The sequence below is a fragment of the Phyllostomus discolor genome, chromosome 9 (genome assembly GCF_004126475.2).
Source record: "Phyllostomus discolor isolate MPI-MPIP mPhyDis1 chromosome 9, mPhyDis1.pri.v3, whole genome shotgun sequence".
Taxonomy (NCBI): domain Eukaryota; kingdom Metazoa; phylum Chordata; class Mammalia; order Chiroptera; family Phyllostomidae; genus Phyllostomus; species Phyllostomus discolor.
In genome coordinates, this window is record NC_040911.2 from 84,541,460 (window position 1) to 84,551,683 (window position 10,224).

Genomic DNA, 10,224 nt, shown 5'->3' on the forward strand with positions numbered 1-10,224 from the left:
CAGCTTCTGTGTCTCTTTAATATCCTCCAGGCCCGTCCAATCCCCACCCACCCACTCCCACCGACTTTAAGAGGGGAGGCCCAGGTGCCCCCCTCCTAGCCCAAGGACTAAGGCACCAGATGGCTGCAGCAGCCTGGCCAGGACACAGAACAGAGACGCACAGACAGAGGACACACTACTGCAGACAAGCAGGGCGGCATAGGGGACAGGGGCAGGCATCAGGCCACTGCGGGGCTCCCACGGACTCTGGGCCCTCCTGGAGGCCGTGGGAGGCCCAGTCGGCCCCTCGCAGGGGACCGGTCGGGAGGAAAAGGGGCGGGATCCTCACTTGCCGCCTTTGCGGGACAGACACCGCGGGAGGCAAGAGAAAGTCTGCTTGACGCGCGCCAGCAGCGGCAGCGGCCGGTGGGTTTCCCGGGGCGTCCGCGGCACCAGGCGCTGCAGCGTTCCCTCCGAGGCTGAGGACTGCGGCACAGGGGAGGCGGCGGAGGCGGCAGAGCCCTGCCGGCAGCGCTTGCACAGTGGCAGCAGCGCGCGCACCTCCTCCTCGTCGCGAAACGGGCTCTCTCCGAAGCGCTCCTCCAGCTGCCGGCGAAGCTGGGGTGGGGGTGTAGGGGTTCGGGGATCGGTGCCAAGTCGCCGGCCCCGGTCCCCTCCCCAGTCCTCAGAGCTTCCGCCCTTCAGCGAGCTTTCAACACCTCTCTAAGCCCCTCCCCTTCCCCAACATCCTCTTAGCCTCCCTTCTAAGTTTCCATCCCCCTCACGGAGCACCCTCCTCCCCCCGCCATGGGTCCCTTCCCTTTCCCTGAACCCATTTTCCTTTGACACTCTGTCTTCCAAACCTGCTGAAGCGAACCCCCAGCCTCCACAGTGGAGACTACGTGAACCCCTTCCCCCTGCACGGCAACTCCGCCCACACGGGCCTCTTTCTCACCTGCCTCTTTCCTAAAGCCTTGCAGACAAGCCTCTGGGCACCAGCCTGCCACCTGGTAAGAGCCTGTCTGCACTTGCTGCTTCTCCCTTTGTCTCTCTGTCTCTCATCCCCTGTTGTGTCCTGACATCTCCATATGCCACCTGCCCAGTGGGCGTAAGAGGAAAAACTGCTTTGGCCTCATCAAGGACGCAGGGATGGAGTAGGAGATGGACATTTCTCCCCCAAGGGGCCAGATGCTCAAATGCCTTCAGGTTCCAGGCAGGTAGAGCAGGCAGTTCTGGGACCCAATCAAACTGAAGGGTCCATAGTGTGGCCCAAAGGCATTTAAATTCTAAATTAAAAAGGTAAAGAAAACATCTGGCTATCCAAACAAAATACACCTAGGGGCTGTATTGGTGAGACCTCAGAGAAATATTCCACCAGGTCTGAAGTACAGGCTAAATTCTTTCCAGTATGTGCTCAGCCCAAGCGAGGAAAGAAAGGCCTTCCGCCCTGCCCCAGCGCCTGCCCCTGCCCCTGCCCCAGCCCCTACCTTCCGGGAACTGCCCCAGCCAAACTCTTCCAGCTGCTGCCTAAAGCCTGGGTTGGGGTTGGCGATGGGCCGGGTGGACTTGATGGCTTCAAGCACTTCCCGCCAGCCTAGCCCGGTCACAGTCATCACATAGGCTGTCACGATCGTGGTGCTTCGGGAGATGCCTGCAAAGCTGGGGCCACCCCCCACCCCTCAAGCTTCAGGTAAGGCCCAGTCTCCTCCACGCCCCCATCCCCACTTCAGTTCTTCTGCCCTTGACCCCTGAACCCAACCACGAGGAACCTGCCAGGACCTGTCTTCCCACCTGCAGACCTTTGCCCGTTCTGTTCCCTGGGCCTGGAGAACCCCCCAGGCACTCCCCCACATTAGAGGCCCGAGTGAAACATCATTTAATTCATTCAGTCAACACACATTTCCCGATCATCTGTTATTTTCAGATACTGGGGATGGAGTGGGAAGTAAAACAAAGACAGTCTCTGTCATCCTGGTACTTACAGTATGGTCGGGGGACACAGACACTAACCAGGGAAACGAGTGCATGTGGTGATAATTGCTTTGAGGGTGAGTCCAGGGGCCAGGATAATCTAATGCGGGGGCACTGGGGAGGGTGAGGGAAGGTGTTTCCAAGGAAGTGACCTCAAGCTGAGTCTTGAAAGAGAGGTAAGGATTAATAAAGAAGGTTCTGGGCAGCATGGAGGAAGACCATGAGGTGTGAAGCTGGTGGACCTGAAGAACAGGAAGATGGCCAGTGCCCTCGGAGCAGGGAGAGGAGGCAGACAGGGGGAGAGACAAGGCTGGAGGGGGCTGGCCTGCGGCTGGGGCTGCAGCGCTGGGGGCGTGCTCAGTGAGCAGTTATGAAAAGAATGACACCTACTGCGCCAGGGGCTCCTGGGGAGACTCAGGGTCCCGTCTCCTAGCCTGGGGCTCCCCACTGTCCTGCGCTACCACCTCAAAGGCTTGGAAGGGAGGAAAGAGAGCTAGAACCATATGGGAGGGTATTTGGCTACCTGCATGACTTCTCCTGGCCCTCCCAGTAGCCTGGCATGTCGGCATTGTTTTCCCCACTTTAGAGGTGAGGACATGGAGTGTCAGGGGGAAGCAGCTCTTTGGCTGTGGCCACACAGCTGGTAGGGGACAGAGACCTAATTTGAGCTCTCTCTCAGTCTCTCTCAAGTGAATGGTGGATCCTCGGCCCTTGTGACAGCTGGACAAGATCTGTCACAGGTTCCTCCTTCCCCACAGCATGAGTGTGTGTTCAGGATGGAGGACAGCCACTGCCTTCCTTTCTCCCCACGGCCCTTAACTCACCAGTGCACAAGGCAGCTCCCCCCATTGAGGCGGCAACAGTGGATGAAGTGGACACATTCTTTGAAGTGCTTTTTGCTGAGAAGAAAGCAATAGGGTAGGGAGCACTGGTTGGGGGGGGCATGTCTCCTAGGAGTTGTCCCCTTCCCCATTTATGGGATGGCAAGAGACGGAGGACAAAGACCCTGGGGTCTTTAGGTCAGTAGCACATGCCGTGAGCAGGAGCCAGTAGTGTTATATGAGGTGGAGATGCGTGTGAAACCATAAAGGTGGCACTTCGCGTGGTGAGAGGGGCCAATCATGGCAGATCCCACCACAGCAGAAGGAGCACCTCCCAGTGCATCCTGTGGACTCTATTTTCACGGGGTGGTTGATCTTGACATTTCAAGGACATGGGTGGGAGAAGACACAGGAGTCCCCCTCCTCTGGGGTCTGCAATCAGAGCATCTGGGGACACCAATGGTCAGCAGTGGGGTTAACAGCGAGATTCCCGAGGGGCAGGAGAGTCTTGTCTGGGTCCCTCCCAGGCTGGAGGCCCTGCTGCTAACATGAACCAGAACCCCGGGTCCTGAGCCCCCACTGCACTCAGGCCAGTCCGAGATCCTCACTCAGTCCATGCCATTTGATCTAGCAAAGCCTCCTGGGTACCTATGGAGCCCGTTTTCCCTCTCAGAGAGGGGAAGTGATTTGTTCAAGGTCACACAGCAAGTAAATGGCAAAGCCTGGCCAGAACCCAAATGTCTTAACTCCAAGGCCAGGAACCAGCTGAGCCTGACCTTTTCAAATCCGCTGGTGCAGCTGATCCTTTGAGACAGGGCACTTTCTCCAATTCACAGCAGAAGAGACTCAGCTCTGGGAGGTTAATGGTCTCGGTCAGGGGCACAGGCAAAGCCGTAGCTGAGACAGTCAGACTTGGGGCTGGGTGATCGTCTGTGCTGGGGTTCCAGGACAGTTTTCTGACCCAAGTCCTCTCTGTCTCCCCTCAGACCACCTTCCATCCTCCCTCCCACCACCACAGGAGGCGGCTGTCTGTCCATCTGTCGGTCCATCCCAGGGAACTTACATGGGTACCTCAGGGGTGTCAGCCACTGGGATGCGAAGGTAGGTTATGCCCTGAAAGTACAAAACACACACAGGCGGTGGGGCAGGGGGACTGGCTTGCACCCCCTTTTCCCAGCCTGGGTCCCCAAGCACAGCCTGACCCCAGACCAGTTCCTGTCCCTCTCTGGGCCACGACTGTCCTCTCTATTCAAAGAGAGTAGATGCCATCTGAGGGCCTCCCAGCTCTGACCATCAGTCAGATCCTAGAACCTTCTGAGAACTTGATACAAATTATGCGGGGGCCTTTCATTTCATAGCCAGGGAAGGGCCACTTAAAGCGACTCCCCTCCAAATGAGGATTACAAAAGTATGTAGTAAGAAGGGCAGATTTTATTTCCTTAAAAAGAAACAAAGATTATGAAAATAAGTTTACACTTCATGAATTGTGTTATAGTAAACTTCATGCTAATTATTAAAATAATGAAGGAGTGAATTGTCAGTTTTTCCAACCAACTTGCCCCAGTGTCCTTCCCTTCCTGCTTCATCTGCGTGTGAAATAATAAAGATGATTTTTTGCCCACATTCCAAGAACCTCCTCACTGTTCTCAAGGACCTCTCTTACTCATTCGATATTCAAATGGCTCTTTTCAGGTGCCTGGCCCACCAACGGCCAGTGGCTCAGGGATCTCCCCATTTGTTAATGGCTTCCTGTGAGAGTCCAGCCTTTCTCTAAGTCACTTTCCCCAAGGTCACTCAATCCAGATAATTTTGCAAGGTTTGCGATTTCATTCGCAACACACTTGGCCTTGCATTTGCACGGCATAATCAACCCCTGGCTGGTAAAGTCACTGAGGTATGAAGCGGGAGAGGCGCTTGTGAGACGAGGGGAGGGCTGCTGGAGCAGGGGTTCATTTTGCAAGCAGTCATTTCATTAGTAAGTGTACTCCTGACTCGACAACTTTCCCCATGCAATCTAGTGACCACATACTCCAATTACTCCAAAACGAGTCTGTTCTCTACAGCAAAATCAGGCTCCACTGACCCGGAAATTTTTTCTTTGAATGACACTGAGAAACACAGATTACTGGAGGTTGCTCTTAGAAGTCATCAAGACAGACGCATAGAGTAACTAAGGCCCAGAGAGGGGAAGGATCCTGCCCAAGGTCACACAGCAAATCCGTGGCAGAACCTGGTCTGAATCTCAGATCTCCAGAGCCTTTTCCCACCCACAGCTCTTTCCCTTCAGTGGGGGACAGAGACTGTAACAGATAAGGAGGAAGGAACTCTGTTTATGGGGTAAGATATAATTAACCTAGTATTATAGCAGTTGTAATTTGTTAAGCACCTATGATGTGGCTCTCAGTAACTTGGTGAGGTTGGTACTATTACAAAGTTTCCTTTATAGATCAGGCCACGGAGGCTCGGACAGGTGAAATCCTGTGCCCAAGGTTTCAGGTAGTGATGTGAACTCGAGCCTTTTGACTCTGGCACCTGTGTTTCCTGCTTTCCTCCTCTGGGTCAAAACACCCTCACTCCCTTTTTCCCGGGACTCCATAATATTTGGGGCAGATAGGGCTGAAGAATCAGAGTCCTGGAGAGGTGAAGTCACAGCCCCAGGTCACTCAGCAAGACCTAGAGTTCAGAATCATCCACGTGGGGTCAGCTGCTCAGTTGGGCAGTGGGACGCCCACGTGGGAGCCTTTCCATGCCTCACGTGCAAGGCGCTTTGGGCCAGCTCCTTGTACAGCTCCTGTGTACAAATTCCAGCTCCTCAGCTTCCTAGATGTGTGAGTTTAGGCAAATTACTTTACCTCTCTGGGTCTCAGTTGCCACATAGGGATCAAATAGGGGTGCTAATGTAAAACAGGCGAAGTGTTCAACCCAATGAGTTAGCACGGGTCAGGAAGGCAGTGTAGGACCTGGCACATAGTAGGTACACGATAAATGGGCACCGTGGTGGGTGTGGAGCCCCCCGCCTCCATCAGTGCCCAGCTCTGGGATGAGGGTAAGGAGTACCTGCAGCAGAGGCTGGGGTGACTCATGAATGGAGATGATGTGCGTGATTTTGTTCCGGCCCAGCTGATCCGGGTCTTTGGCATCTGAAAGAGACAGGGAGCTTGAGCCAAACTGGCAGGTGTGACTTACGTGTTCCTGATGAGCAACTGAGGTGGGACTCCCCACCCAACCCTCCTCCTCACCTCGCCCTCTCCACCATGGCGGACTTCTGCCACTCCCTGCACTTTCGCCACCTCCCACTCCTACCTAGCTCGACAGGTCCTGCCACACCCCTCCGCTTCAGTCTTGCCTCTGAGGCACCCTCGAGTAACAGCTCGGCATCTCCCCCGCCTTCTCATGCTATTTTTCTCCACCGTAAACACCCTTCCCTGGCATATCCTTGACCTAGTAATTCTACTTCTAGGAATCTTGTCTGCAGAAGGATTAGCTCACACGAGAGCTGCGTGTAGAGGACGGCAGTCTCTATCTACAGTGCTGCTGGCAACAGTAAAAACATCAGGAAGAGTTAAAAGCAGGAACAAACTAAACGTCCATCCAAGGGGAGCTGAATAAAAAGTGGTATATTCATACCTGAACACTATGCAGCCACTAAAAAGATCTCTATGTGCTGATGTGCAAGGGTGTCCGCAATATATTATTAAATAGGAAATGCAGGGAACAGAACAGCATGCAGAATAGCATTCCATTTTTGTTTTAAATGTTGTACCCGTATTGCCAAAGAGTTGAAAAATGACCCAGGGGTATGCCTCGCACTGCTATTAGCCGCCATCTCTAGGGGCTGGATTTCCAGTGTGTGCAGACCTTTTATAACCAGAGTAAATAACACATCTCCCCTCTCTCTCCACTTGTCCACATTCTCATTCAACCCATTTACTGAGGGCTTACTGTGTGCAGCCATGGCTGGGCATAGAGGTATGGGGACAATTCCTGCCCTCATGGGAATTCAGACCTTATTTAGTCAAATACTCAGAAATCAATGTGGTGTGAGCTGCTGAGATAGCTGCAGGGAGGAAGGGGCCGGGATAGAGCACCTAAGCCCGTGAGGGACAGGGTGGATGAGGAAGCCCTGTCCCGATTCAGATGCCCCTCCCCCCCTGAAGCTCTCTCTGGCTCTACAGATGGAAGGGACTTTTCTCACCTTTGCGTCCCACAAGCCCTGGACCAGCCTGTCTCTTAACACAGGCCCGGGACAGGCAGAGTGCCATGGCCTTGGGGACAGAGTAGGCAGTGCTGACCAGTGAAGTTTCTAGAGTAGAGTCCAGTTTCCAGGACTTCTCCTCTGAGGAGGAGGTTGTGGGGGGAAGGGTCCCCAGCTCCCCAGCTAGAAGCAGCGTCTGCAAACAGACCTCCCCCAGGAAGAGGCTCAGAGCAGATGCTGACTTGCTCAGCGTCCAGTGTTCTGAGCCCTTTGCCCTGGAGACGCTTTCCCCACCCACGTCCCCCTTCGTCCTCTTGAGCTCTTTCCCCCTCCCAGCCTGGCACCACTTCCCTGCCCCCAGCCCCATTCCTGAGCTCCTCCAAGGTGCGTGGGCCAGAGCATGAATGATGGACACAGGCCTGCGGCAGGCAGAGTGCCAGGGCCTTGGGACAGAGTGGGCAGTGCTCACCAATGAAGTTTCCGAGGTAGAGTCCAGGAAGTACCTACAGGAGAGACGGCAGGGTCAGCCGGGTAGGGGAGCAAGCCCTTCCCACCCGACGGCTGGAGCCCACTGCCTTCTCCATCGCATGAAGGGTGTCTGAACCTTGGGACTCAGGGAGCACTATCCTCCCTCTGGTGGGCTGGGATTCTGTGAGAGGGGCTGGGTGGGCACGAGGGGGCACCCAGGGAGGCCACCTTGGGTAGGGGTGAGAGGAAAGAGCAGGGAGGGCACAAAGACCCAGGGGGTCGGGTAGGGGGAGCAGAGGGGAGAGGGTCGGTGAGAGCTGGACTTGCCTGGGTGGGTTGGGGAATTCTGAGGAGGGAGCAGGAAGGCAGGAACCGGAGGAGGGAAATAATGGAGAAACAGCCCCAGGGAGACAGTCGGTGGAGTCAGAGACAAGGGAGACAGAGAGAGAGGAAGGGAGTGAGAGAGAGACTCTGGGAGTGACAGAGAGTCACAGGGAGAAATAGAGAAACAGGCAGAGAGGGATACAGAGACCAGGGAGAGAGGGACAGGGTCATGTACCGAGACAAAGGGGGACGAAATTGGAGAGAGATGCAGCCCCAGGAGACACCCAGCGGGATACGATCTCAGACAGAGTCGCAGGGAGACAGAGATAGGGACACAGAGCGACTCGGCGACAGCCAGAAGGTCAGAGGCGGGCGCTGCGGTCGGGCTGGGGGCGGGCAGGTGCGGGCTGCGAGATCCCCGCCCACCTACCTTGGTCATGCCATTCCCCATGATCCCAGGGGCTGGGGTCCTGGCGCAGCCCCAGCTCGCAGCCGGGAAGACTCTCGGGTCACAGCTGCCTTGATGGCCCAGGCCCGGCGCCGGCAGCCTGAAGGGGAACAGGGGGCCTGGCGTCCGCGGCCCCGCCCAGCCCTGCCTAGCCGCCGCCGCCGTCACAGCCCGCCGACCCCAGGCCACGGAGGGATATGATGGTAGAGCCGCCACCGCCACAGCCGCAGGCTCCTCCTACCCCTTCGGTCATGTGGGGGCCCCTCCCGTGGGTCGCAGCGGGGGGCTGGACAAAGCCCCAGTGTGCCGGGCCCAGGGCCCGCGGGACAACGGCAGCTTGTTGGGGCCTCGTGGGGCCGATACCTCCGGAGGTGGGGGCGAGGGCCCTCCCCCCACCCTGGCACTGTCAGGCTCGGGCGGGTGGGGGGCGGAAAGAGCCTTCCGCTGGGGGCTTAGAGACCCAGACCCCAGTGCAGGCTGTGCCTGGACTCCCTATGGGCCCTGGGGCAAAGTACCTCAGTTCCTCTGGCCTCGGTTTTGTAAGCAGAAATGTGAAGGGGGCTGGACTTGGATCGCTATGGGTACTCTGTTCTCCAGATTCTGTTTGAGATGAGAAAAGAGGGTAGGTAATTCCTTCCTTCTGTGATCCCCTCTCCTGCTCTACCAACCAACCATGCCCCTTCCCCGCTCACACACAACCATCTGTCCTCCCAGCCTTCAGTCCATCCATTCATTAGCCTGTCCGTCCATTCAGCCATCCTCCTGTCCCTTCCTCCCATGTGCTTTGACCTCTCTGTGGATGGTGCCATTTGGGTCTGTTCTGCTGGGAGCAGGCACACCTGCCCTTAGGCCCCCAAGAAGTCAGAGGTAAATGTGAGGCGAGGGGAAGGGTCCCCTGGACTAAAGGAGATTACAACAGGATGTATTTGGAGGCAAGAGTCCTGGAAGGTGATTCTGGAGACAAAGTTTCCAGCCCCTATTCCCCTCTGACCTGCTGGGTGACCCTTGGGGTCTCAGCTGCCCTGTGTATCTCAGTGTGTTGAGCCCTTCCTGCTACTCGGAGCAAAGCTGGAGAATGCAAAGTAAATCCTGTGATCCTGAAACAAAAGCAGCTGAACCGGCTTTGCTCCTCCAGCCTACCCTGCGGCCCCGCCCGCCCCCATCTGCAGCAGTGGGTGACTGCAAGGGAATGTCAGCACAGAGCAGGACAGAGTCGACAGAACCTGTTGGAAATGCAGCGACTGGAGAAAAATAAAACCCTCCTTTTGCGTTTATTTCTCAGATTCACAGCATGCGTGGGGGCTGCCTGTCTCAGCTCTCCCAGCCCAGAGTTCTCATAAAAACCAAGTTATTCAACAAATACTCACTGAGCACCTATTACATGGCAGGTACTGGGAACGCAGAGATAGATACGGGAGACGGTTCCTGCCTCCGCTGGCTAACAGTCCAGAATAGCACTGCTTGATAGAAATATCATGTGAGTCAAATGTGTAATTTTAAATTTCCTAGTAGCCACATTAGAAATGCAGAAAGAAGAAAGTTGTTTATCATGTTTTAACCCAATATATGCAAAATATTATTTCAACATGTAGTCAATATTTAAAAATGATTAATGACATATTTTATATCTTTTTTTATTGTATTCAGTCTTTAAAATGTAGTGTGCATTTTACACTTAGAGCACGTCTCACTTCAGACCAGGCACTGTCCTGGCCTTCACAGCCATGTCTGTCTGGTAGTTACGGATTGGACATTTCGGGTGTAGGGGGGATGGCAAACAAAAAAGCAAGTAGACAAATAGAGCATTTACACATAGTCTCAATTTTCTATGAAGAACACAAAAGGGGGAAAGAAAGAACCTCTCTAAATAGGTGACATTAAAGCTGAGACCTGGAGTAGAAGAAGGACCCAGCCGCTTAAAAAGGGGCGATATTCCCAGCAGAAAGAACAGGTCGGGCAAAGGCTGTGTGGTGGGGAAAGTTTAGCCTTTGGAAACAGCCCGGTGAACTGCGGGGGAG

The 10,224-nt window shown here is 55.1% G+C and overlaps 1 protein-coding gene across 4 annotated transcripts; it reads right to left on the reverse strand.

Moving 5' to 3' along the window:
• LOC114506462 (dual specificity protein phosphatase 15) lies at positions 1 to 8,770 on the reverse strand. Of its 4 annotated transcripts, XM_028524209.2 has the most exons (7): positions 8,189 to 8,675; positions 7,436 to 7,469; positions 5,829 to 5,911; positions 3,835 to 3,884; positions 2,775 to 2,849; positions 1,467 to 1,638; positions 1 to 597 (listed from the first exon to the last, which is right to left on the reverse strand). In XM_028524209.2, the coding sequence occupies exons 1-7, from the start codon at positions 8,207 to 8,209 to the stop codon at positions 325 to 327; spliced, it is 708 nt and encodes a 235-aa protein (XP_028380010.1). In that variant the 5' UTR covers positions 8,210 to 8,675; the 3' UTR covers positions 1 to 324. The 4 variants fall into 4 exon arrangements, with proteins under 4 accessions (XP_028380010.1, XP_035865582.1, XP_035865580.1 ...); XM_036009689.1 differs by lacking the exon at positions 7,436 to 7,469 and having other exon boundaries at positions 1,467 to 1,630; positions 8,189 to 8,770; XM_036009687.1 differs by lacking the exon at positions 2,775 to 2,849 and having other exon boundaries at positions 8,189 to 8,763.
• Between the last annotated feature and the right edge of the window lie 1,454 nt (positions 8,771 to 10,224).